This window comes from Platalea leucorodia (genome assembly GCF_965183815.1).
Source record: "Platalea leucorodia genome assembly, chromosome: 10".
Lineage (NCBI taxonomy): Eukaryota > Metazoa > Chordata > Aves > Pelecaniformes > Threskiornithidae > Platalea > Platalea leucorodia.
In genome coordinates, this window is record NC_138832.1 from 16328461 (window position 1) to 16355543 (window position 27083).

The 27083-nt window shown below is 47.1% G+C and overlaps 2 protein-coding genes across 10 annotated transcripts in view; both read left to right on the top strand.

Annotated features, from left to right (window-relative positions):
- The window catches only part of MAMLD1 (mastermind like domain containing 1), an 83457-nt gene extending 73717 nt beyond the window's left edge, over positions 1-9740 (top strand). Inside the window, exons 3-5 of the mRNA XM_082322890.1 lie at positions 5532-5678; positions 7189-7273; positions 7566-9740. Coding sequence (XP_082179016.1) covers positions 5532-5678; positions 7189-7273; positions 7566-8584 — 1251 coding nt within the window. The 3' untranslated portion in view covers positions 8585-9740. The remainder of the gene's footprint in view (positions 1-5531; positions 5679-7188; positions 7274-7565) is intronic.
- Positions 9741-25735: 15995 nt separating this feature from the next.
- MTM1 (myotubularin 1) overlaps positions 25736-27083 on the top strand; it is a 46594-nt gene continuing 45246 nt past the window's right edge. For 8 of the 9 annotated variants that reach the window (XR_014229354.1, XR_014229355.1, XM_082323285.1 and 5 more), the window contains exon 1: positions 25736-25816. The gene's annotated coding sequence lies outside the window, so the exon portion shown is untranslated. The remainder of the gene's footprint in view (positions 25817-27083) is intronic. The other variant, XM_082323287.1, reaches the window with a different exon arrangement.

Below are 27083 nucleotides of genomic sequence, written 5' to 3' on the forward strand. Positions count from 1 at the left end.
TATCTTGAGGAGCATCTCTGAATTGTGAACAGAATAGAGGAGAGAAAAAAGACAGAAAACTTCCAAAGAGCAAATGGAGAGTTTTGTTAAAAGCAAGAAGCAGAGGCAAGAAGCATACGTAACCCCTGACTTCTGCGTGAAGCAAATGATCACGGCATCTCACAGACATCGCACTCTTGAGCGGGCTGACGCGATCATTCTGCCAAACCAGGACCCTGGATTTTGTTTGCTTCATTTGTATGCGTCGGCCAAACAGATTCACCATCTTAGTATCTACTTGGATTAACGGCTGTGGAGGCAATGATCCTCCTTTGTAAAGGTGGCATCAAGGTTTTCTATGGGGCCACACAAGGTTACTAGGCACCGGGAGTCTCTGTGTGGCTTAACGGTTGGACTTGATGATCTTAAGGGTCTTTTCCAACCTTAATGATTCTATGATTCTCTGTAGATCTAAACATGAAACTCTTACAACCATGAAATTCTATGGGTGAGGCAACTTTAATACTATTAGTGTTTTAATTGCTTAGCGTGTAGGATTTGTAGAGTCGTTGTGCCTAGGAGTCTTAGTCTTGGACTTCAGAGCAAAGCGCTGCCCAGGCATGACAGCCCCACCAAGGAGATGCAGCGCACCTACTAGACAGGAGACGAGGCACCGGCCGGCGGGCGGGAGCACAGGGAACTGCAGGGCCATTAGTTTGAAAGGAGTATTTGCATTTCCTCAGCAGAGTACAGAACTCCCCATATGTAACAGATGTTCTTAAAATACAGAACAAAACTCGGTTAATGAAACTTCACCCCACCCCTGGAGAATCGCTGTACCTGCTGTGGATACGGATCCACCTCGGGTCCCCGGCCGAGCAGCCAGGGCCTCGGAGCGGATCAGTGGCACAGGCTCCTGTCAAGTCCTCGAGCCATGTTTTTCATCTCTGGTGTTTTGTTTTTTTGTTTTTTTTTTTTTTTTTTTTACTGTGTGATGTCTCCATAAATACTTAAAGCTAGGTTATCTTTGGTTACAAAAAAAACCTGGTGGAAAAAGCAGTTTGTCCCTTTCTCGTATGTACAGCAAACATCTACCCTGAGCGACGCATTTCCTTTGGTCTTTTCCTTTTGTGCTGGGGTGCTGTGGCTCATCTCAACAACCCTTCTGTTTTAAGCTCTGTAATTACTGGATTCAGCTGGATGCCCCATTGAAAGTGGAGGGAATATTTCTCAAATCAGCAGTGCCTTTTGAAATGGAAAAAACTTTTAAAATGCAGGTACTATATGCATTTTTAATTCGACGTGTTCTTCCACTGCTGCTAACGCTTTCAGTTAGGAAGTGCAGTTCTTCCCCGACTCTGCAAATATCTACCGAAATTTGCAAAGCTGCCTGTCTCTCTCTCAGTAACCTTGCTGTGACCTGGTTATCTGTTAGAACCACAAAGAATTCAGTCTCTAATTAGTCCATCTGTTAACTATTGAAATTCATGGCTTAGTTTTATTGTCTGGGTCTGTAACATAATGCTGAATGGTCTCACCTGGCAGCTTATTTCTTATAAAGCAAATGTGCCTTTCCACGAGCCATTTTGGTGCAGATAACTGTCTTTTCAGCACTGGACAAATGACTCTGTCTAGCAGCCTGCAGTCCCCTTCATGCCCTCACTGAAATAAATTGTACATCTCCAATAGCTCTGGGCTTAAGTCAATACAATTTAACATGTACATTTCTTTGTTATATTCTTTGGAGTTACACCGTAAGAGCAGATGGGAAAGTTTAATAATGATAAATGAGTTCAGTGTTTTCACATAGTCCTAAAAAACAATGAATGCCCTTTATTAAAGATTAGAGGGATTTTTACATATTTGCCAAAGAGCGATTAAAGCTCTAGCTCAGATCCTCGGAAAGTCTTGCTTTTAAATTCTTTTTGGACTGTTTGTTAATGAGGATTCAGAGGAATTAGGGGCCATAAATTTCTTCATTCTTGCTTAAGTGAAGCCACAAAGTGATTACTGGATATATAACTAAGTGCTGAGGACTGGAGTTTATCAGCCGCGTTCACACAGGACAATTCATCTCCACGCTTATTTACTGCAGTTGTGCATCTCGTATGTAATCAGACGATGGGGCTGGGCACTGGATTTTCAGAAGGATGTAGATCCATAAATATACGTGGTAGGGCACAGTGGGACGGTTCGCGCACTTTGCATTAAGTGTGTGCCCGAATGTTTTGTTGGACCAGACCCACGCTCACTACAGTTGGATGCAGTAATCTGCAGATGCGTTTGCCCAGGCTGAACAGCCTGCCATTATGCACCGGCTGGGCAGCTGGGAGGGACTGGTTTCACTGGGCTGTGCAGCGGCTTTTACAATTACAGTCAGTGCCTGAATACGGACGCAAACAGTATGCATTCCTGCAAACCTAGAACCTGATTCTTTCCTCCTTGCTCTCGAAACTAGTGCATGAGATACTAAGTCAAAACCGTGAAGCTACCCCCAGTGCCTTTTTGAACAGAAATTGCCACATTGGAGAGCCCAGGGAGTGCTGCAGGAGCTCCAGACCTGCTGTGCGGCAGTTCGCCTAGCAACAGAAACACATGCGCTCCAACACATGCTCTCCAATTCCAGGTCTGCGTGGCGTGCCGTTTGGTTAGGGATTCTGCCCGTTTGATGTTTTAATATGAGTTTTTGGAGGGAAAAATGGCAAAAAACCTGATACCTACATGCAAACATTTTTTTAAAAGCTGAAGAACCAGAATCCCCTGTAGCCATCTGTATCCTCCAGTGGAGCTTACGGCTGGCTCAGCCGCACGACCCTTTGGGTGCGAACACCCGCTTCCATCGCTCCCGGCTTCGGCGCTGGAATCCTCCTCTCTTTGCTGTCTTCCTGGATTTTAAAATGGGATAGTCCAAACTATAGAGAAGTTAAGATTATGGCTTGTTTGGCTTGGCCTTACTATGGGAAGGAAAGTGATTTTTCTTGGGGAGTGATGAAAAGGAAAAATGTTTAAAGTTCATTAACCTTTGGTACAGATAGCAGTGTCCTTTAGACTACACCAGAGCTATTCTTAGTCATGACGTTGAAGTGGTTATTTTTTATTGTAAGGGAATACAGTAGTTCCCACTAGTGGTGAAAAGAGAGAACTTTTTCCTTTTTCTTTTCTTTTTTTTTTTCTTTTTTGGCTTAACCTAAATGTGAACTGTGGAACGCAAGATTTTGAATTCATTCCTTGTCTTCCCATCTATGCTATTTTGTCCTAATTTCCCCAAAAGCAAAATTTATATCTATAGATTGTTTCTTTACTGGCTAATTAAGTGTTATACAACTTTGCTCTGAAAAACTCAGCAACCCATTCTGTGTATTTGCAAATGAACTTCGCTGATTGTCATTATTGCTATAGGGTGCCTGCAGAAAGCCCCATATAATTAAGCTGTTGTACTACCACAGCACAAGAGCCGCAATTAGTAATGTGATTTACACTTCTTTACCATTAATAACATGGAAAAATCAACATTATTTTCTTGATGATGCTTAGGAGAAATTAGAATGAGGTGGACATGATTAGGAAAAGAGACTTTAATGTTATGACTTGTTAATGCAATAGCCCTGAGCGAGACATCAGAATGATTGTCCTTGCACTAAACTCATTTGCTTCAGTAAGCACAGCCCCTCTGCACGCAACAAGACAAGTTTGGAGGAAATTGGATAGATGGCAGGGATTTTGGTGGTATGAACATTTCAGTGTCTTTCATGTGCAGAGTACACAAACTGAATCCCCACACTTTCAAATATTCCCCTAGAGGCAATCTGCATTTTTCAAAGCTTAACTATGGCTGCAGAGTCCTGTCTGACATGAAAGCAGAGTGCTAGCTTTACATGAACTTTCATATTTACATCTGTAGTACATCGTATTTACTTTTTTCCTCCCCTCCCTCTTTTTCTGTGGGAGAGAGGGAGTAAAACGGGTAGGAGGGAAGGGGGAGGAGGAGAGATGTCCGGCAGAATTGTAAGCAAAGCACCAGTAATAAAGTCTAGTCTTATGAGACTGCCCATGAATAGGAATGATAATGAGAGCAGTGATGAGCTGCAGGTTTGTGTCTTTTAGTAAATTATCTAGCAGGCATTTACATTTCATCAATTGTGCTTTTGCATAATAGACCGAAGTGCTACAACAAAAGGAGGCACCATAAAAATGAGTAATTTCAGTGACCTTCTTGGTAATCGCTCTTACAAAGAATATCTTGGAAGGAGTTGGGTGATTCCTCACGGTGAAGCTGCTGTGGAAAGGCGCCCCAGGCCCGAGAAGCTTGCCTGGTGACAAATGCCTTCCAAGGCTTTCTTCTGGCCACTCTGAAACATGGCTTGTATCCTGTTTTCTCCATCTGAGCATGCTTCTAATTGTCAGATGTCAAAAGGCAACAACCATTTTCTTCTTGCTTATCTCCTGATAACATTGATTCTCAAACAAAGGATGTGGGCTTCCATTCTGAAAACAAAGGAAGCATGGCCCAGCTAAGGATGCGGGATATAATATACATACTTTTCCCTGCCAATAATAACAAAACATCATAAATAATGTAGAAGCTGGATGTGAAAATGGAAAAAGGGGAATACACTGGTACCGCTGTTCCCGGGTACAGCACTTACAGAATCTTGTCCTTGACTTCTTCCCCCATTTTTCTCTTGTATTTCCCTGACTACCTGCCAGCTCCTACGATGTTTAGACTTCATTATTTTTTTAGTTCTTTTTCCCTTTTGGGTTGTGTCTTCTTCATGTTCTTGTGAATTTTTTTTTTCTCTTCTCCCCACAATGCTTCTTCTTCAGAGGCAAGTCCTCAGCTGGTGAAAGGCAATTCAGATCTTTCAGTGAGGACTTACAGCGAGGCCAGTTTGCAGCAGCCATGAATCAGGCCCGCTGCATTACTGATCTGTGCCCGGCCATGGCCTGATCTGGCGTTTTTGCATGTTCTCTTCTTTCACAATCAGCTCTCCTCATTTGTCCGCTCACAGAACCCACGAGAACCACTTGAATCCCAGGCCCACGTCTTCCCTATCTTTCCAGGTCCCTGGTCTGATGGCACCTTTTCCCCTCTTCTGCCTTGAGTTTGCTGTTTTCTTTTACTGTAGGCTTCTCCTTTATATCCAATTGCCAAATCCTACCCTGATGCAACTTTTCTTTCCTTATGTCTTTCAGTGTAACAGTTGGGGAACTGGTGGGAAATGTGACGCTTTACTCACATCCCTTCTGCCAGCCAGGCAGCCGTGTGACTCCAGTAATGGTACTGAATCAGTCCCGTAGCCTTGGGCTAGTCACAAAGAATTTTGGATTAACCTTTTGCTTCTCTCATTTCTTCTCGTGCTGATCCTCAGAAATCAGAGCAGTCCCCTGCCCCTCGCTGTCCTCACCATGACATGCGGGTCCTTCTGAATCCACAAGGTGTTTTGGCCTTGGGACAGCCAAAGACCAGAGAGAGGGCATCAGCAGAGAGGATAAGGGCTTCTGTTGTTATCTCCCTGATGAGATTAATTTTCTTTTTTCATCTCTCTTGGCAGGATCAAAATGCTGGAATTGTTGCCAGACTTCAGGAGCCGGGCTCCATCCCAAGCGGAGGCTCTGTGCCGGCACCAGCCACGGTGAATGGGTACACGATGAGGAACCATTTACTGAAGCAGCAAATAATGAAACGACAGCTGATGCAGGTATGGTGCCGAGGGCCTCTGTGGGTTCCTGTGCTGTCCACCTCACTGGGAAGGACAGGACTAACTGGAATGGGGAAATCACCAGTCAGCAAACACTAAGGAGTGACCCTGGAATTGCTGGGTTGAGTCAGGCTCGGGCTGTGGCGAGTCCAGAATGTCATGCCCAGGAGAGGCCAGGGCCAAGTGCTGCTCAGCAAGTCCAAGTGCAGATCTGCCCACTCGTATGCAAGGGAAGGATTCAGTCACCTCCGTATCATTGCCGTCATCCTTGGTCAGCCGCAGAGTTGGGAGGGAAGATGCAGAGAAGGGAGGCTTGGAGAGTGAGTCAGCCCCAGGAGAGATGTTCTCCTTGCTTCCCTTTCTGTCTGGTTTCCTGGGGATTTACCAGAGCAGATGTTAGGCTCCAGTTTGTCCTGGACTGTGCTGGTCTCTCTAGCAACAGAAGTCCCTGTACGAGGTTTGTAACGTGCTGTGTGAAGGAGCAGGGATGGGGAAATCCCACAGACGAGTTGGGTGGGGCAGTGTTGAACATGTGCCTCTGACTTTCTGAGTGTGCTGCTGGATTTGGGTCAAGGAGGCTCATTTCTTTGGATGGGAAACGAGACGAGAAGTAGCTCGGTAAAACCTTCAACCGAGTACTGTCCTGCTCATTGATCAAACTCCCTTTCAAAACCAACTCTGCCTCCATGTCACCAGTTGGCTTCAAGCTTATCTGTGCTGCTCTAACACAGCGGGAGTTCAGCCAGGCCTCAGCTTCCACCGTCCGCGGAGAGTTCCCCAGGTCACAGCTGCTGTCCGCTGCAGGGATGCGAGTGCGGCGGCGGGTTTTGGGGTTAAATGGTGGGAGACGCAAACCAGATCACTTGGAGAATGGCAGCAATGCCTTGCTTAGGGGGGATCTGCAAAGGATCCCTGGCTTCCTGTGGCTCGCTGCTATGTTCTGGTTAGAAGGGGCAACCAGCACAAAAGGTGAGGGTACACACGAGCAGAGCCATCCTTTAGAGAGGGTAATGGCCACCAGCGGTCTCCTGCTTGTCAGTGTGTCCCTGCAATGCTGCCGCAGATTCTGTTCACTAATAGACTTTTGGGCACCTTTTGTCCCCGGATCTGGTACTTCAGAGAACACGTCCAAATAGTCAGCACGAGAGGCGCTGGGGAGACGCCAGGATTCCTGCAGCCGCCGGCTGTGCTGCACTTCACTCCTAAGCTGGTGAACACGAGGGTCTCCATGTTCATCCAGCTCCCCCTGGGCCGTGGGCTGCCTGCACGGTGTGTGCTGAAGGCTGCGCTCCCTGATGCTGGGCTGTTGTCAGGACACCTTTGCAAGAAGGGGCATGGGAGCAATTAAGATCCGGTCTGAAATGAACTGTCTGGGCTGAGTCTCGTCAGAGGTGTGTGTGTGTGTATGGGAGAGGTTGTTAATGATGACGGTGGCTGCACTTCCAGTGTCTGCTGCTATTCTTGTTTGTCAAGAGACTGCAACTTGACTATTATGCCCCTTGTTTTCCAGGAAAAGCAGAGACAAAGCATGCTGGGAGTAACAACATCTGAGCAGAGGAGTTTGTTTGCAGCTCAGCAGATAAATCAGTTTCAAGGTAAGGAGGGAAACGGCGTGCTATGAAAAGCCTCGAGAAGCCAGGGCCTGGGGTCTGATTAAATACAGGGCGCTTAATGACTCTCTGCCCTGAAATAAAAGCATTTCACATTTTATCACATATCATGAGATTCACCCATTTCCTTATCACTCCAGTAATAACTCTGTTACAAAGAACACAGAGGAGAGGCCCATGTAATGAAAAAGAAAGACGGAGCAGCAGCCTTTTAAGGCTCTGCCATGTTTCCAGGGTGAACGTGCGCTTACCGGCTCATGTGTCTCTTTGTACGCAGCCGTGCAGCAGCCCATTCCCGCTGACTGCAGCCAGGTGATGCCAGCTCCTCCGCCCAACCACCGCATGCTGCCGTCCAACCCAGCCATGCTTCAGAGCACCTTGGGCTCTGGCATGGCCCCAGCCACCGCCAGCCAGAGCAGCGGGACAATGGTGATGATTCCACACAACCCTGGCAAGCAGCAGGGGATTTTTCCGCCTAATTCTGACTTTAACATCCCGCTGCGGCCGAGCCAGAACTCGCTGGGCATGAACTCGGGGTGCCAAACAGTACATAGCCACTCTGCTGTGCGGCCGGGAATGCCAATGGCAGGCTTCAGCTCTGGTTCCTTAGCAAATCACTCTGCAACGCAGCAACACTTGAGGCAGCCGAGTATGCCAAGAATCCCTAACGTCTACCCCAACTCATCTGCCCAGATGTGGACGCCGACCGCCGTGCCAAGAATGCCAAATCAAAGCCAAATGGATACCAGCATGCAGCAGTTCTCCGGTAACACTCTCTTCTCCAAACAGAACGTGAGGCCCAGTGCACCGGGACAGCAGTTCTCCCAGCAGGCTGTAGTGCCGCCTAATCAGATCGCTCCCGGCGTCCAGGTCAGACAGATGCAAAAACTGAGCATGGGGCAGTCTGGCCAGGGCTTGAGCTCAATGAGTAATCAGAACTTGAGACACAATTTAACCAGAGGACCGTTGCCAGCTATGAATGTTATGAAATCAATGCCACAAGGCGTGTCCAGTTTTAACCAGCTCAATCCTGCCTCGGGCCTCGGCCCGCCAAGCTACCCTTCCACGGGCCAGCCGCCCGACGCCTTCAGCAGGATGAGCACCGCTGCCGAGCTGCCGCAGTATGACTTTGTGTCCCAGCACAGCACTTCGATCATGCCCGCAAACTGCAGTGACACTGACTTCCTCGACTCCCTCATGAAGAACAGCAGCAGCAACGACGAAGAGTGGTTGAACAATCTGACAATGATAGACGACATTTTGGGACAGCACGCTCAAAGCTCCGGACATGTTTAGCTCGGAGAGAAGCAGTCTTGTTGTAAATAACGTACGTATGGCTTTTGAACGTAACAGACAACCCATGAAAGCCGCCGCCTCTTTCAATACAGAATGAATAGACTCAGCCAATTCTTTGCCTGCATCAAAGTTTAATATTGGCAGTTTTTCAGATGACTGTATATATTTGAATATTTTGTAAATTATGTTTTCCTAAACCTTAAATGTAGAAGTATTTATACTTCTTTGCTGGACTGTTTGTAAATAAATCTATAGCATAACTTTTGGTTTTATTATAGGGATTTCATTATACCTTGTTATAAATATGCAAATAATATTGTTAGTTTCAGTAATACTGTGTATTACAGCATAAAATACTTATGTTTTTGACATAACTTAACACATGAACTAGGGGTGTCATTGCAACCAGACTAAGCAGAAATCAGATGTGGCATCTGTTCTCCCATATCAAGAGAAAAGATTGAAATGTTGCATTAAAAAAACCCAAAATCCATAAAAGGAGCTGCTGATTCCCTCGTAGCTCAGTCTCGCAGCCCGATTCTGGTATGTAGGTCCCATCTGGGCTCCCAGTGCATTCAGGGATCTGCCCGCAGAGATCCATTCGCAAGATCCCGGGCACATTCTCAGCTCGGTACACTCCGGCGGCTCGACGCGACGCTGACGACGCGCCGTCCGTTGTCCTGCGGCGAGCGTGTGCTGGGGACGTGGCAGCTGCTGACCGGCGTGCGCGTGTCTGGGCGTCGCGGGCGCGGCGCTGCCCGAAGCGGGTGACGCGGGAGAGGAGGCGCTGGGCCGGCACCGCCAAGCCGCCCCGGCGACTGCGCCCTTCAGCGCAAAGGTAGCTCTGGTTTGCGCACCTCTGCCATGTATATTTGTAGTGTACAGGTGATTTGTTCCTGGTTTTAAGGCTTTTCATAATTTCTGTTTTAATGTGAGACTTTTTTCAGGGCAAAAGTCTATAAACATTAATAGTTAATTTTTGATGTTTTTCTGTCAGCTACTATTGTCCTATGTATATTTAAGAGTCTGTTTATAAAAGATTCACTGTACTGTAAACTTCTTAAAATGTTCATACTTTGTGTAATCATATTTTAATAGTCACGTCATACTTCGCAATACATTTGTAATATAACGTCAGCTTCAAGCACAGAATGTTTTTTTCTTCATACCATAATAAACTGCCAGGGGAAAATTGCATATACTTTATGTGCTCATTTCTCAGCTACAACGTTTTGTACCTGCAGATATTTGAATTAATTTGATTTGTCCAGGATGCTACAACGTCAATCTAATAACATGTACAAATGCGCGTGTGCTGTTAGTAAAAGAAATGGGCTAGACGAAGAATTGAAGCAGGCTTTAATTTTATTTTAAGATGGGATTTCTTAGGCCCGCTCTCCTTTTCCAGTGTAATTATAGGTGAACGTGAAATTAATCTCTGCTGGGTTTTTTTTTATGCAGCACCATGTTTATTTAAGTGACAGTTTTTGTTTCTGAATGCCGGTATCAGTTGGCCCATCAGAAAATAAAGCGGCGGGTACAACATGTCGCTCCTCCAACACAGAAACCGTCTGACGGGAGAGCTGGTGCCTGCGCTGGGGGAGGCGAGGCTGGGAGGGGGGGTAGGAAGGAACGGGAAAATTTTAGCAATCTTAAATAAATGTACAAATAGGATCCGTAGCTAAAATTGCCTTGTTTAAACAGAGCCAGACGCCGCCCCAGCTTCCCAGGGCTGGTGGAGAAGCCGTGTCAGTGCTGCCCTTTGTCCTGGGCACACTGTGGGCACAGCAGCCTGAGGAAATCCCCTGGGGGGGATCTCCCTCAAACTGGTCCATGCTGGAGGGAGGGGTTGGGCAAGGTTGTCCCCACCCTGGAGTGGGTCCTTCTAGAAGCCTTTTCTCCAGAGCCGGATGGCAGAAAACAGCTCCTGAAGTCAAAAATGAGAGGGGACAGTCAGGGTTGAAGGCAGTCGGGTGCAAGCTCTGCTGCCGGTGCTCCGGTGGGCAGGAGACCTCTCCTGCGCACAGCCGCCCCGGGGCCACGTCGGAGATCCCTGTGGCTTCCTGATGGCAAAGGTGCCAGAGGCTCCCGGGGGAACGGCCCCTAACCGGCTCCATCTCCAGAGTGGCACGTACTTGTGTGAAACCAGGGCGAGGAGGAAAGAAGGCAGTTTTTCCAGCAAAGGAAATCAGCCCCACCAAACAATTGCCCAAAACAGGCTGTAAAACTCGGCCGGTGTCTGAATGAGACAGAAACGCCGACTCTCCTCCAGACAGCAGAGAGGGGGAGAAATGCCTGCGAGCGCGTCTGTGGCGAGGACAAAGGTGAGTTTGTTTGGCTGTGAAAACTGGCACCGTTTCAGCAGCGTTTCTGTCGTGAGCTGTGTCCTGCCAGGGAGCAGCGCTGGCTGCGGCCGGGCCTTCGGGTCTGACCACGGGTCCGGCAGCCAGCAGCGCCTGGCCCCCTCCGGGCTAGCAGCACCGCAGTCACAGATGGCAGAGAAGGCTACTGCCCACACACTCTTCTTTAGGATATTAATAAACATAATAAAATGCCCTCTTTTCCATTAGTCATTTTGTTTGTGTCAATGCACCTTTCAGTTCTGCAGGATTTGGGTTACAAACACTGGGGGGGACACATTTTCAAAAGCCAACTGTTTCCCACAGAATGTATGGAAAACAGTTTATCTTGTACCTGAGTTGTGTACCCACTTGTTTTTGCTCTGGTTTTTGTCTAGCTTTTGAGCTGGTGGAGCTTTTCACCCCTCTGTATCCCAGTTCCTCATGTGTCAAGAGGGAGTGATGATCCTTCCTTGCCACGGAGGTGCTGTGAGGAGTCAAGCTTGGAAGAACAGGACTAAGTAGTAGTAGTATTATCTTGCTGTCTCTGGTTTGTAACTGCTGATCCTTAAACATATCTTTTGGGGGGCTGGCGCATAACCGCAGTGGCCAGTGTTCTGCTTGGGTTGCTGGGCTGCCGCCTCTCCCCTAGGCGAGCAGGCAGCTCGGGCTGGGGCACTGGGCACGCAGGGGCGCGCAGGGTGAAGGCATGGTGACCGCGGGCTGGCGTTCCAGCAACTGGAGCACTGCAGTTCTGGTTGGTGTCAGGCTGTAACAGGTAATGCCTCTGTCACAGTAAGTTGTCCGTTTTGTTCTGCAAAAAAATACCATCGTCTATGCTTTGCTTTCCCCTTTTCTTCTCTCTGTTTTAAGTGTGAAAATGCCTAAAGTGTGATCCTGCCTTTGCTTTCATGGTCCGTATCACTAAGGGGAATAGTTACAACTAGTGAGGGAGTAAGACTAAATACGTCTGCACAGTTCTCCCATTGCATTTACTGGATGAGCAGATCACACCACATGGCCTACGTAGACTTACGCCACGAGCCAAATTCTGCTGCCTTGCAGGCAGTGTAAACACGGAATAGGTCTCCTGAAGACAGTGGTGTAGCACGGGACTTACACAAGCATAAATAAGAGCAGCATCTGGTGCTGTGGAAGTGCAAAATGAATTTGGATTTCTAAAATAGTTACAAGGAATGAAGTGTCTGACAGCACTCGCTGTTGAAAGCTATCATTTATTTCCCAAACAAGTTACGTCACCAGACTGCCCTCATAATTATGGCCATGAAAACAGAGGCAAGGCAGTAAGCTTTTTCCTCTTGGATTCTAAAATAACATCAAATGCCTATAAAGGCCAGAATTTCCAAAGACCTGAGCTCACTAAAAGCCTGTCTGTCTAAAAGGTTAGTAACATAGGTAAGTCGGACTTATTACGGAAAAATTTTCTTTGTGGATTGTATTAATATAAAGCAGCCCATTTTTGACAAAGGCAAAACAGAAAAAAACACACTCATTCCTATCAGAAAGCGTGCAGGGAGCGCCTAGGAATAGATGTCATGGGAGCCTGGATCAGGCAGTTTCCCCGGGAAGCCTATCCCTGACTTATGCAGAACCTGAGCTCTGCTGCGCGGTGGCTCTCCAGGATTGATTACATGTCTTGCTTAAGAAGCTTTCAACAAAGGAAGCTGCACTGATGTTGAAGTGTAAGGTCAAGTTCTCCTCTTGTGTAGGATGTTGTAAATCAGGAGCTATTCCACTGCCTGCAGCAGGGTAACCCCTGATTTACACCAGTCTGGAGCAGGAGGGAGCACTTGGCAAGAGGCTGGCACCCGCCTCGTGGTCCTGCCCTGACGGCCCCGTGCTGTCGGAGAGGCACCGCAAACGTGCAGGGTGGCTCCGGGAGAGGACCCGCTCCGCGCTGGCACCCGGCTGCAGGGCAGGCAAGGGCGAGGGAAGGCGTGAGGGCGAGCGGCCGGCCGCTGCGGCGGCTCTGCCTCCCTGCCCGCCGCGTGTCTGCACTGAAGGGCAGGTGGCACACGCTCCCGGCGGGACGCTTAGCCCTGGCACATCTGCCCAGCCATCTATTCAGGCTGAGCTCAGGTTTTGGCGCTTAATGCCAAATTAATGCCTCTTTCACCTTCTATTCCCTGCTGTATATATAGCAAATGTAAAAAGAAAAAAAGAAAAGAGTCTGGAAGAGAGTGAGGTGTTTTAAATACCAATAAGGGTCTCTCCTGGGCAAGCTAAAACACAAGTACTGGTTGGCAGCTGCAGGAGTTACTGAGAACTTAAGACTCCGGCTGGTCAAGAGGCCTCCTGTGTACAATCCTGCATAAAACGGGGGAAAGGCGCCTTATTAAAGCAGCCAGGCTGAAACCAGTAGAGCTGTAGTTAATCACAGCCGTTTTCTTTGCTCCCTCCCCGCTCACTCGATGGTTTTGTAGCACTGCGCAGAACAAATACGCTGTTTTATACATGTCGTGATCCATTTCCTGTTATGCGGCAGGTCTGGGACTTGGCTTTCATCCTCGCTCTGCCCGAGGCAGCCATTTGCCTAACAAGGGCTCGCGCTGTCTGCGTTGGGCTGTGCGTGGGTGTTGGGCTGTGTGCGTTGGGCTGTGCGTGGGCGTTGGGCTGTGTGCGTTGGGCTGTGTGCCCTCCACGTAGCCAAGCACGCGTGACCATGCACATGGTGGGGACACGGAGCCCGATTGCTTTGCTTTCCTGAGCTCAGGAAGCAGAGACGGTTGGATTTTTTTTCTTTTTCTCGAGGTTGGCATGACAGTGGTCTGGGTTGCATGACGGCTACGTGTCAATTAAAAGAACCTACAGCTACGGCAACGATTTGTCCCCACGGCCCAAAGGGCCCTTTGCTGCGAGGCTGAATCGTGCTGCCACTCTCACCTGTGTCAGAGCCAGAAACCAGTGAGAAGCTCCTGGGTTTTGTGCATCACGTTTTGTCCTTATCAAGGTTTATGATGCCGCAATTTAACGTCTGAGATTTAAACGATTTGGTTGGAGAAGAAAAAAGAAACACCATTTTAAGCTCAAAGTCGGATTTGTATCAAAAAAGGACATTTTAATTGTTCTGATGTTGTCTTAATCCCTTTTCAAGGAGCGAAAGGACCCAAGTGCTGACCCTGCTTGGTTTCACGTCCTGGAGCTGTGCTGTGTTTGATGAATGGCTGGGAGAGACAAGACCCGGGGCAGTGGCAGGAGGTGCTGAGACCGGCCTATTTTCACTCCCTGAGGGGAAGCCAGCCCGAAGCTATAAAGTTGTGAAATCTCTTTTTTTCTTTGCTAATATAGAGCTGTGCTTGACTTCATCCAGCTGGAGAAACATGCTTTGTTTCAAGTTTACAGACTGCTCCTTGTCAGCCTTGCTGGCTTTGTATGGCAGCCGGGGAAACAGAATTACCTGGCAGACCAGGACCTGTGTTCCTTTCCTCCTCTCAGCCCATAAATTATTATTCTCTTTCACCTATTAGCTGGCTACACTATTTGCCTAAGCAGTTCCCATTAACCCCCTGTTTGAGCCTCACAATCTTTAATAAATACATATTTTTTCCTCTACCCTTTCAGGATAGTTGATGATGTCCATTAGCAGCGGGGGACCATGAGGCACAAAAGGCTCAGGACTCGAATCCCAAAGATATTTAAGTGCCTAATGAGGCAGGCAGACACCAGTAGGATATTTCAAGTGTAGTTAAGCAGGACTGGCAGCCACGTCTCGCGGCCAGTGGGTTGTATTGCTGTCGGTTGCTGTGCACAAGTTTGGACTTTGTTTTACAGATCTGGGAGGATAAGCTGGTTGTTTCCGTGAGGCCTGTTGTGGGCAAAATGGGACTGTGAGTCAGGCCCCTTGGTGTCTTAATTTTCCAACCTCAAGAGCCAGTTGGCTCACCCCGGCCGGGGGAGAGCATGCAGCCCGGCAGGTAGGCAGTGGAGGATGAGCCATCGATTTCACCTATCTTCTGTGCAAGCTCTTCGCTTTACTCAGCACCTCGTTCCCAGCTCTGGGATGCGGCACACCTCGCCCTGCCAGAGGGGCTGGGCTCACGGCGAAAACGTGAGTGGTTCGCTCTTCTTGGCCAATACCCCTGCCAACAAACTCTTTGAAAGTGCCACTTGCACATCTCGAAAAGCAGGTGGAGTCCTACTTCTGCTTCAAACCTACAGATCTCTACCCTGCTAAGGTTTTTGGCCTATGACCTGTGGTTGAAATAATGTAGTAGTATCCCACACTAATGCAGCAAGTACCCAGACAGCTGGCAGGGGAAAGAGGACCCGTGGGGATCAAGCAGGAGAAAAGGGACAGATCTGAGTTCTGATCCATCTCCAGAGGAAGCAGGAGGTGCCCGTTCACAGCGGGGAGGACGGACAGGCGTTCAGATGGGGAGCAGCCTGGCTTTAGCCGCAGTGCGGCACAGCTCCTCCCGCGTGGGCTGGGGGACGGTTGCTGCTCCAAGTAGCAGGGTGCAGCGTTACCACGCTACTGCCAGGCTGGCCGTGGCCACGTTGCCAAAGTGGGGCTGCTGTGAATGCAACATCTCCTGGGGCGAACCTGAAATGAAGGGCAGAGGAAGAGGGAGGGAGAGAGGGCGCACAAATGCACTCGTGACAGATTTCATGGCTAGGACTTCACTTACAGCCTCAAGTGACCCCTCTGCACAGGGATGACCTTTCCCCAAATCCTGTGGCACAGTCACCGTCCCAGGAGCCTGCTCTTGGACCAGAACATGCAGAAATGTAATGGTGTCTCTTTGTTAGCTGGGAGTGGGGCTGGGTAGGTTTGCACAGCCGGTTTGCCATGGGATACTCCTTTGCTGCTCTGCAGAGCCCCTTCCTTCGTTTGGGGAGGCTTTCCAGCCCAGTGGTGTGCTCATCACTGTAAATCAGAGGCTGCTGGTGTCCCAGCCAAGCTCTGCACCTCAGTTTACCTACCCATAAAATTGAGATAGTCCCTCTTCCACAGAGATAGTTTGAGGGGTAATTGGTTAACACTGATGAAGTGCTTTGAGCAGCTAGGACTGTAAAGAGTGCCAAGTATTATTATTAGTCCCATGTCTTTGCTTTACTGTGTCAACCAGATCAAAGAGCCTCCTGGTACCGTAGCAGCCGCCTGCAGCACCCGCTCCCCACACAGCACAGGCCACGCAGAGCAGATCAGCCTACGGCTGGCCTTTTCAGGCCAAAAGCAGCAGTTCCCGCTGCCTGCGGCAGGTGACTGAGTATCCAAAGAAAAATTTAAACTAGGTACTTGTAAGTGCTTGGCTGCAACAGGCTGAGTTTTGCTGCTTGAGTGACTGAGAACCCAATCCCTTGTTGAAAAGGGAAATGAATTTTTACACCTATGAATTTCAAGCCGTGCTCTGAACCTACTCGGAAAATTAGTGTTTTGTTGGTGTTTCACAAGTCGTGTGGGCAATTGTGCATTTGTAGTTATTTGCAGCCACTCAGAGACTGAGTTCATGCTGTTCAGCTACGTGAGTACTCCGAGAGGGTATCTGCTCTTGGATTCGCAATTCAGCTTTAACGTGTTATTTGACCAGTTTTTCTCCAGACAGTGGAAGTGATTTCTTACAGATCTGGCATTTATAGCTGTTCTGATGTTTTAATTAAGGTATGCTTTTTTTGTTTTCGTTTGGGGTTTTTTGTTTGTTTTTTTTTTTTTTCTATCTCCTCACACACCTATACATTTCCTTTATTTTCTTCACATAGTCCTTCACACACATGATGACAACCTTGGCCTGCCATGTCTGGCTGTAAAGAATGGTTGATGGGAATCCGAGGCTGTAAGAGGTGAACTGGTGAGTATTTGGAAAGTGACCCCCTTCTCCCTGGCTGTCTACTCTGTGAAACTTAATTATCTTGAGACCCCTAGTGTATTTTGAATTTGGTACAATTAACCAACAGTTCAAAATCACCTAGTGGGGATGTGCCTAGACACACACAGAAATGATTGCATCAGACTCATTCTTGGAGGAAACTGGCTAGAAGGGAGTTGTGATATCAATGCAGCATTCAACAGAGAGGAGCCAAACATTATTTACTAGAGGGAGCAGAAAAAGGTCATTGCATCCCAGAGTGGTTACCAGTGTGTAAGCCAGAACACATGCCCACATTTCCAGCTGCTATGCCAGAAGCTAACGTGCTAGGCCATGTGTAGATCTACCATCACAGGCGCACGCTTTTCCAGCACTCTCTAACTCACAGGGATATGTAACTGCTTCACCAGTTTACCCACGGTCTCAGCTTGCGGACATCTCCATGACTGACTGGTTTAGAAGCTCAAATGCCTGACACCTCCTGAGCTTCTTATGGATGGCTAATGTACCCAAGAGTGTAGCAAGACACCATCTGCAACCGTGCTCGGCCTGGCATGAAATCAGACAGGGAGGCTCTTTTCATCTTCTTGCACCTTGAGGTCTGATCCCAGAATAATGTTTTCATTTTAATTGTCTGTCAGTAGGTAATTTTATTCCTGGTGTCAGCATCCACAATAAGCATGAAAAGAGTTTTGCCTCTGGCTGTGGCAGTAATGATAGCTGTAGTACCTCTTGTCCACATCCTCAAATCATCCTCAAACTTAAACTGTGAGCTATTCTAGAGAGCAAATATATTCTTTGTGTATTTTATGCAGTACCCAACACAATGAGGCCCTGTCTCTAGACGCTACCATAATACTACTAATAAATAATAACTCAACACTGAGATTAACACTGCCACACAGAGACTTTCTGATTTGGTACATTAACTCCTTATTCTTTTCATGCTGTGAATGTAAGCTGTAGCTGGAGATACAAAGTGCTGTGAAGATTACTGTAAGTACTCTGATCTTCTGAACCCTGAATGGAGGTCGCTGTTGTATAATAAATTGCATTAAAATATAAATGAAAAGAAATCATGTACAATTTTTCCAGCAAGAATTATTCACAAGAAGCTTCATGGAAGAAATGACTGCATTAGCTCCAATAAAAGCCATTATTTCTTTCAGGTGGCTGCTTGAAGCTTTGCTAATTGTCTGAAGAAACCTATATCAGCATCTGATGTGATATTCAGGGCTTCCGAAGACCCCACTTGTCTCAGTGATTTTGCAGAGCTGAGAGGGGGTTTGTTTCACTCATTAGATCAACTAAAGAAATTCTGCTTCATATTAAAATGATTTTCTCCTATTCACTAGAGTGCAAAGATGAGCCGGGCTAGCTGATCCACAGCAGCATGGCTCTTTCAGTCCCACGGGAATGATCCTTGGTCCCACGGGAGTTAAGAGAAAAACCTTCACTGACTGCTGCAATGGAGATTCCTGCTAATGCCATGAATGCCAGTTGTTTTTAATCCTGCCAATAAATGGCAATTTTCTCTCTCAGTGGGAAAGAAAATTGCATCTGAAACCCACTTTCTCTTCTCCCCACCATGACGTATTTAGGCAAACTGACTATGGTGGTGGGTTTTCTTTTTTATTATGAAGAATAACACCTTAGAATAACAAGATTAGATCCATTTTCCCTGCAAAACATAGTTGGGGAAATTTGAATTAAACCAAAATCAATAAAGCATGAGCTTAAGAAAGAGCATGAGCAAAATAAACTATATTCTCAATTCCTCTAGCTATGCACTGGCAGCCTCTGCTGACGCAGGCTTGAATCCAACCTGAAGTTCATCACCAACACCTGAGAGTGCAGAGTTTCTTCCGAATTAATGGATCAACTGGGCTTTAGAGAGAGAAATCAGTAAAGCTCTGGTGGGTAGTGGTGCCTGGAACAGCTTGCAAACTCATTGATTTCCTATCCTGCATAAGCAGTCACTTCTGTTGACAATATGACACCAAATACTATCGTGGAAATCAAGCAAAAATATGTTCTGATCTAAACAGATGCATGTTTCTGAAGAGGAAAGAGGAAGGGCTTTCCCAGCGCCGATCTTTCTGCAGGCTCTCTGGCTGGTCCTGTGACCTCGGGATTCTTCAGTGTTCAGCAACTGCGGTCTGCTGCCCGGAGCTTGTCTGAATTTTAAAGCTAACTCCTCTTCGCTGAGGGATGGCAGCAGAGAGGGTCTGTGCTGCGTTTTCAAAACGCACAACTATTCCACCGTGAGTAGTAAATGCTGGTGAAAATGTTTCCCTTCCTGCCCTATCAGCTGCCGTGACTCTTGTACTGTAAAACAAAGAGTATTGCTGAATACAGCATATATTAACTCTGTTCTGTTAGCCCATCTCTGTTGTGCTCACTGGCATATTTAAAATAATGCTTAAAATACCTCTTACATGCAGATTTTTAAGTGACTGAGACACTACTGCAGTTTAAGTTGTACATGTGTGGACTTTGACAATCGAAAGAGGGTGTTGGGGGGGGTCCATCTTATACAATTTTTTTATGTTGATCGAACTGTTTGATGCCAACGTACGATGCTTTTACAAGGCATTTTAACTTTAACCACGTCACTGCTGCAGTCTCAGCTGCCCTGGGTCACTAGAGTTCTTTCGGGATTTGAATGAAACCTCAGCCCTTCAGAGAACTTCAGAGCACAAGAAAAGCACTTAACAGGTATTAGTCTAAAAGGTCCTTCTGTTTTATGAGCCCTATTTACACATTTAACAGGTAACTTTCTATTGCAATTTACATTTAAGTGTACTGGAAACTTATTCCTTTGTGTGCTATTTAATTTAAGAGGATGTTCTTCTATTTCTCTTAATTTGGGGCATTGTTCTGACGGTACTAAAATTAATTCCACTAATAGTTCTGGTAATTCAGTGGATATTACTAACTTCCATTTGTTTGGTTCTTTTCATCCAAATTCATTCCAGTTCTCTTAAAACCTTTTACTTACTATGCAAATTAGGTATGATACATGCGAGAATGAGTTTGCCTTCCTGTGAAATGCAGCTATTTCTCAAATAAAACATGCTAACTGCTTCTAATATTTGCAGGGAGAAAAGAATGTTTTTTTTTTCTACCTAAATATAGAATCAGCAAGTACCTGATATTAATTTTCCCTGTCTTTGAAGACAAAGAATCAGCATCTAATAGGAGGTATCCGTCCACTAGTCACAGCAGATGTGTGTATATATATAGGCATATATACATACATATGTGTGTATATGCATGCTTCACTTGCCACGTGCCAGGTTTTGGCGGCAGCAGTACTGTGCATGCAAACCCTAGGTACCTGAAAGCTAGCATCTGCCTGACTGCACAATAACAAGTAGGTACATGCAGTCAGTGTTTCTGAAAACGGTTCCCAAAATACAATTGCTATTTCCAGCCCCTGGGAGTTGCAGGATCCAGAAATACAACTAGCCTCTTATATAACTCACCTTATTGCTGTTGTGAGTCCAGCAGCAAGGGGCAGAGGGGTTTTTTTAGGGTGCTATAGGTGTTTTATTTGGTAACGTGTTACTTGATAAAGAAATGATTAGGCTAATTGAGGGAAAAGCTAGATACAAATAGGTTAAAGAGGTCTTAAAGTACAGCTTAAAAGAATTAAATCTGGCAGTCTTTATTTAGCAGAGACAAAAATAAACACCAAGTTAGCAAACAAAGGACAATAACAGGAAACAAAGGGTGTAAGTGGCACAGTGCTAGAAAAGCAGAAGAATCACTGATATACCGTATCTTTTCTAATATCTAACTCATAAAAGGAAAAAAAAAAATGTACACATGTGAACGTACAGACGTACCTATGTATGTATGATATGTTTAACATTACATTGTCTTTTCCATTTTATCTGTCACAACAGCAACTATAACCAAGCGAAAATTGTTGCGATGTAGATGGATATCAATCATCTTTAACTTGATCTAGGGGCTTGATTTAAGGATGCAGACTCCCCACCTCCACTTGGTTTTGCCCCCCTACTCTCCAAAATGGTTGGAAAACAAGTTAATATTATTATCAGGTATGAATAATGAAAAAATAATGAAAAAAACCTCTCAAATTGCACTTTGTTGTCATCAATCTCATAATACCTAGGTTCTCCCTGGCACCTCAGTTCCACGTGTGTATTTATTATTTGCATTACCACAGCGCTACAAGACCCTGTTATGGATCAGAATCAACACAAAGGATGGTCCTGCCCTGAGAGCTTTACAAAGTACAAAATGGGAGAACTGAGGAATACAGGCAGGAGAGGCAGCATAAAGAAATGTGACGCTGTGTCGTAGACGTTATAGGAAAGAAAAGTTTTAAGGAGAGTTTTGAAGAAAAGTTATCAGTAACTTTTGGGCTGTTTATAGGATCTTTGGAAATAAAAAGCAGCCAAAAGCATGCACAAAAGAACCTGTTTAAACGTATTAAAAGCGGGCTGTGAAAACGGGCATCATGAGCTGGCTGGAGCTGCAGTTAGATCTCAGCAGTGACTTGAAATGGCAAGTAAGGTGAAGACAGGCTAGCCAGGGCTTCCAAAGTAAAGACACGTAGGTAAGGAGCGACATGATAGAGTAGGCTGAGCCAGCACAGGGACAGAAAGAGAGGAATAACACGGTGAAAATGACAGACTAAGAAAAATGGTCTTTGTAGCAGCGTTCTCAATAAGTATGAGCAAGACAAGGTTATATTTTCCAAGGCCAAAGGAAAGGATGTTGCGGTAATTGAGATCTGAGAAGATGGGACTTTTAGCTATACGGACAGATTTAGACATAGTCTGAACATAAAGGGCTAGGGAAAGGTCTGAGTCAAAGATGATTACATACAGGCAGATAATAGCGTAATAGATAAAGTAGAGAGTACTTGTGGGAGAAGAGTCGACACTATTTTAACTGTACTGAGCTTAAAATGACATCAGCGTTGTCAATTAACCAGTTTTTATCCAGATGGTCCAGGGATTGGAGGCTGGAGTATTTGTGTGCCGTCTGGGCTGATTACAACCCAGGCACCATATGCTGCAATACAAAAGAACGAGGACCGGGCTCAGAAATACAGAGACAGCCTAAACATCCCAGAACCCCACTCACAGGCAGAACTTTAATAACGTATGGTCTTGCGGATCCAAATAGCCATCAGGTGAATCATCAGTCAGGTGACTCAAAGCACGTTTCTTCCAGTTCACATCATCTTCGGGCGTCTGACCATGCAGGTGTGGGACTCACGGGGCGTTCGTGACTGCGTGCAGCAGAAGGTGAAGTCCCACTGAACAGTCCTAAGAAGGTAACAGAGACACAAGCCAAGAGTTTAGTTAGGAAAGCATGCCAGTCTGCAGTGAAGCGGCATAGCTGTGAAAAATCTGAGTGGAAATTGTTGCTTGAACTGTGGTTGTAGCACACATTATCTGGGGATAAAACACAGAGTGACTAGAGCAGCGACCCAAGGGGAAAGGCCTGATTAATATCTACTGGAAGCTGGAAGGCGTGTAAGAAAAAGCCCCTCAAAACTATGCCAGTAGGTGGGTTAGAAATGTAGGAGGAAAAAAAGGGAGAGGACAGTCACCGAACAAGGGTGGAGAGTATTTCACTTGACAGACTAGGGTGGAATAATAGTTGTGATCATTAAAGGTCATATGAGCAAGAGGCTGTTTGAGACTTTGTCTTTTTAAAGAAATGCAAGGGGCATAAGCCAGGCTGGAAAAGATCTAGGACAAAATTGATGGAAAGAAATTTATGAGAGCATTTGTGGAGAGCACATTTAGTGATCTGAGCCATGAGGTGTCAGAAATGAGTAAGGCAAAAAAAAATATAATCTTTCTAGTTTTCATGATGTCAGAGAAAAGCTTTAAAATGTGATCTGAATGAAACCCTGAATGAATGATCAAATAAGAAGGAACCTCTGTGTGTATACACACACATATATGAAGATGAATAAATGTATACCTATACATATAAATGTATATATATAAACCAATACATTGATTTATGATTTACAGTTGCAAATACTACACTGGAATCAATCAAAGCAAGACTTCAAAATTGCATCAGTGAATTTTTCTTTATTTCTTTAATCATTTAGATTGGAAAAGACCTTTAAGATCAACAAGTCCAACTGTTAACCCAGCACTGCCAAGTCCACCACTAAACCATGTCCCTAAGCACCACATCTACCTGTCTTTTAAATACCTCCAGGGATGGGGACTCAACTGCTTCCCTCGGCAGCCTGTGCCAGTGCCTGACTGCCCTTTTGGTGAACTATTTTTTCCTAATATCCAACTTAAACCTGCCCTGGTGCAACTTGAGGCCATTTCCTCTTGTCCTATCACTTACTGGGAGGAGACTGACCCCCACCTTGCTACAACCTCCTTTCAGGTAGTTGTAGAGAGCAATAAGGTCTCCCCTTAGCCTTCTGTTCTCTGGGCTAAACAACCCCAGCTCCCTCAGCCGCTCCTCATAAGCCTTGTGCTCCAGATCCTTCACCAGCTTCGTTGCCCTTCTCTGGACACGCTACAGTACCATGTCCTTCTTGGAGTGAGGGGCCCAAAACTGAACGCAGGATTCGAGGTGCGGCCTCACCAGTGCCGAGTACAGGGGCACTATCACCTCCCTGGTCCTGCTGGCCACACTGTTCCTGATACAGGCCAGGGTGCTATTGGCTCATATTCAGCCGGCTGATGACCAGCACCCCCAGGTCCTTTTCTGCCAGGCAGCTCTCCAGCCACTCTTCCCCAAGCCTGCAGCGTTGCATGGGGTTGTTGTGACCCAAGTGCAGGACCCGGCACTGAGCCTTGTTGAACCCCATACAGTTGGCCTTGGCCCATCGATCCAGCCTGTCCAGGTCCCTCTGCAGAGCCTTCCTACCCTCCAGCAGATCAACGCTCCCACCCAACTTGGTGTCATCTGCAAACTTACTGAGGGTGCACTTGATCCCCTTGTCCAGATCATCAATGAAGATGTTAAACAGAACTGGCCCCTGTACTGAGCCCTGGGGAACACCACTTGTGACCGGCCGCCAACTGGATTTGACTCCATTCACCACCACTCTTTGGGCCCAGCCATCCAGCCTTTTTTTTACCCAGCAAAGAGTACACCCATTCAAGCCATGAACAGCCAGTGTCTCCAGGAGAATGCTGAGGGAAGTGGGGTCAAAAGCTTTACTAAAGTCCAGGTAGACAACATCCACAGCCTTTCCCTCATCCACCAAGCGGGTCACCTTGTTACAGAAGGAGATCAGGTTGGTCAAGCAGGACCTGCCTTTCATAAACCCATGCTGACTGGGCCTGATCCCCTGGTTGTCCCGTGCGTGCCCTGTGATGGCACTCAGGATGATCTGCTCCATAGCCTTCCCTGGCACCGAGGTCAGGCTGACAGGCCTGTAGTTCCCCAGATCCTCCTTCCAACCCTTCTTGTAGATAGGTGTCACATTTGCTAATCTCCAGTCGACTGGAACCTCCCGGTTAGCCAGGACTGCTGATAGTGGTTGAAAGCTAGTCTTTTCTAGCTAGTCTTTACTAAAAGGATGTTGTCAGAAGCACAGGCGTAGCATACCAGAAGACAACAGACAAGATTGCCTGCATGAGGGAGGTGAACTAACAGTTCATCTACTTTTGCTCACTGCTTGCTTCTGCTGCTTATTAATGTAGAACACACAGTTCCATGCTTATTGTAGAAAAATATTTTTTACTCCAGAAACATTTTTTCTGTCATAAGAGGCACCAGCCCAATTCCCTTGCGGTTTTTTGGTTTTGATTTTCTAAAGTTTTTGGAATTCCAGATGTAAATTGTTGATAGTAAAGGAGACACCTAAAAGTAATGAATACAGATAATTAAATGATTGTCTTGTGGCTTCTTCTGAAAGTACATCTTGTCTGGTACAAATGCATGGTTCCTCTCAAAGTGCCTTTAGCTCAGAGTCGGCGCTTCAGATGGTGTAACTATTTGTTCGTAGACAACAAACGACAGGCAAAATTAAACTGGAGAAGGACTTTTTCAGGAAGATACGGGAAAGCAGAGGTGGTGGTTGTTGGTATGATGCTTGCAGACTGGCAGGTGACGATCTCCCTCCCAAAGGATCTAGCGCCGGCACCGCACTGGTGTGAAGTAGACACTGCTGGAGCTGTGACATCTGGGTTAAACCGAGTATGAAGCTCCTAATCGCCTGGGATCATGAAGGAGCCCAAGGTTACTTTTGTTTTATGTTCTGTTTTCTATGTTTTATTTTTTTTCTTTGATCAGCTCCTCCGTGGTACCCAGTCCTGAGAGCCGGGAGAGGCATTGTCCTTCCACTGGTAGGGAACAAGTTAGAGCTGGCCACACCACCGGAGAAGCTGGACACAGTTGTTTTGTAACTCAAAAATACGTTTTATAACATCAAAAATTTTATAATATCATAAATCCCCTTTTCCTGAGCGCCCACAGCATCAGACAGCAAAGGGTCCCCAAATCACCACCTTGCCCTCTAGATGTACACAGCTGCTCTTGGTACGGCGGCAATGGGCCATTTTATAAAGGATTTTTTTTTAATCTTGCATGAATAATCTTCCTGGCATCTGCATCACCAATTCTTTTACTTCTTATCAGTTTTATTTATCGTCAGGGAGCAGATATTTATCGTCAGACGGCTTGGGCTGCTGGGATGACTCTGATCATTAACGCCATCGATCGATCAACTTGATCTGCTTCATGCTGGACGCCTGCCCCGGGTTTTCCTTTCCTCCCCTCCTTTTTTCCCGGCGGTTTCCTTCAGGAGCGCTCTGCTCGGAAGGGCTTCCCCGGCCGCGCCCGTTCCCCCTCACAGCCCCGGCGGCGCTTTCCCGCCACCGCCCCTCGGCCGCCGCCCCGCCCGCTGGGACTACACCTCCCGGCAGGCACCGCGGCCGCGCGGCCTACACCTCCCGGCAGCCACCGGGCCTCGCCCCGCGGGGTGGGGCGGGTGCCGGCCCGTCACGTGAGCGGGCGAGGTGGGCCCGCGCGGGGCGGGGAGCGCTCGGCGCCGCACTCGGGCCCGCCACGGCGAGGGCGGCCGCGTCGCGGTGAGTGTCGGTGGGGCCCGGGGTGGGCAGCGGGGCTACCCCGGCGGGTCCGCCCCCCTCCCCGCGCCCCCAGCCCCTCCCCGCGCCGGGGGTCCCTTCCTCCCGTTCCCCCCCCGCCGGTGTGCCCAGGCGGGGGCTGCCGCCGGCCCGGGCCTTCCCTGGGGCCCAGCCCCTCTCCCTCAGGGCACGGCGCACCGCGCGTCCCCCGTCGCTTGCCCCTTCGCCTCCCGGGGTGGTCTGGGGGTTGCCGGAGGCTTTTGTGAGGGCCGCCCCGAGCGCTTTGGGAGCCCCGCAGCCCCGGCGGGCCGCGGTGCCCGCCGGCAGTCGGTCACCTGCGGCCGCCCACCGCGAAGCGGCGGCGGGGCCCCGCGGCCGGTGGGACGGGGCTGCCGGGGCTGTTTGTTGCTGTTCGGCTTCTCCTGACTCACGCCCTGATGTGCTGAATCAGGCTGGAAGCGAGACGTTGCAGAAGCCCGTAGCCCAGCGTCATGGCTTAGCAGAGGCACCTTTGAACTGTAGTTTTTACCTTTCCTGTAAAAAGAAATTCTCTCCCGTGACATGAAAGTATCCCGAGTGCTCTTGATTCGCTTTCAGACTTTTAAGCCACTGTAGTATTCATTTCTGACTGACTTAAATTTTGTTCTGAAGCATGTGACTTCTTTCTGTGTTCACGGCTGAGAAGCTGAAATCTAGCATTTCAGAGCAAATGTTTTTAGTTGATTTAAACCAAGAAATGACTTCTTTTGAAGATGATAGACTGTTTCTGCTTGCTGGTCTTTGTGCTGCGGCAGTCAAAAAACATAATTCCTACTTTGTGTGATTGGTGTTTTTTGGTTTGTTTCTTTGTTTTTGTGGTGTTTTTTTTTTTTTTCTTTTCAGATGAACATGTAATTAAAAGTATAAGAAAGGTATTAGCTTTTTTATTTTCACAGCCCCATTTTTTATTGGTACTATAGAAAGCAACGTAGACAAATTCACTGTTAAAATTGCGCAGATGTTAAGTGTTTTGCAGTTGGCCCGTAGATTGACTTGTTACGATAGGTACTAATTGCAGCTACGTATGTTTAGAAAGTACCTTGGCTCTACTGCATAATACCTGTTTCGGGGCAGTATTGTGCTCATTGCTTGCTAGTAGTCATCATATATTTGTTTATCATTAACCAGTTTTGAAGGGCAGATATCTCATGTACAGGATTAGCACTCTGCAAAACCAGAACCTCTTTCCTGCTATAGTTTTCTTTTTAATCTTAATTTGTGGTTTAGGTGG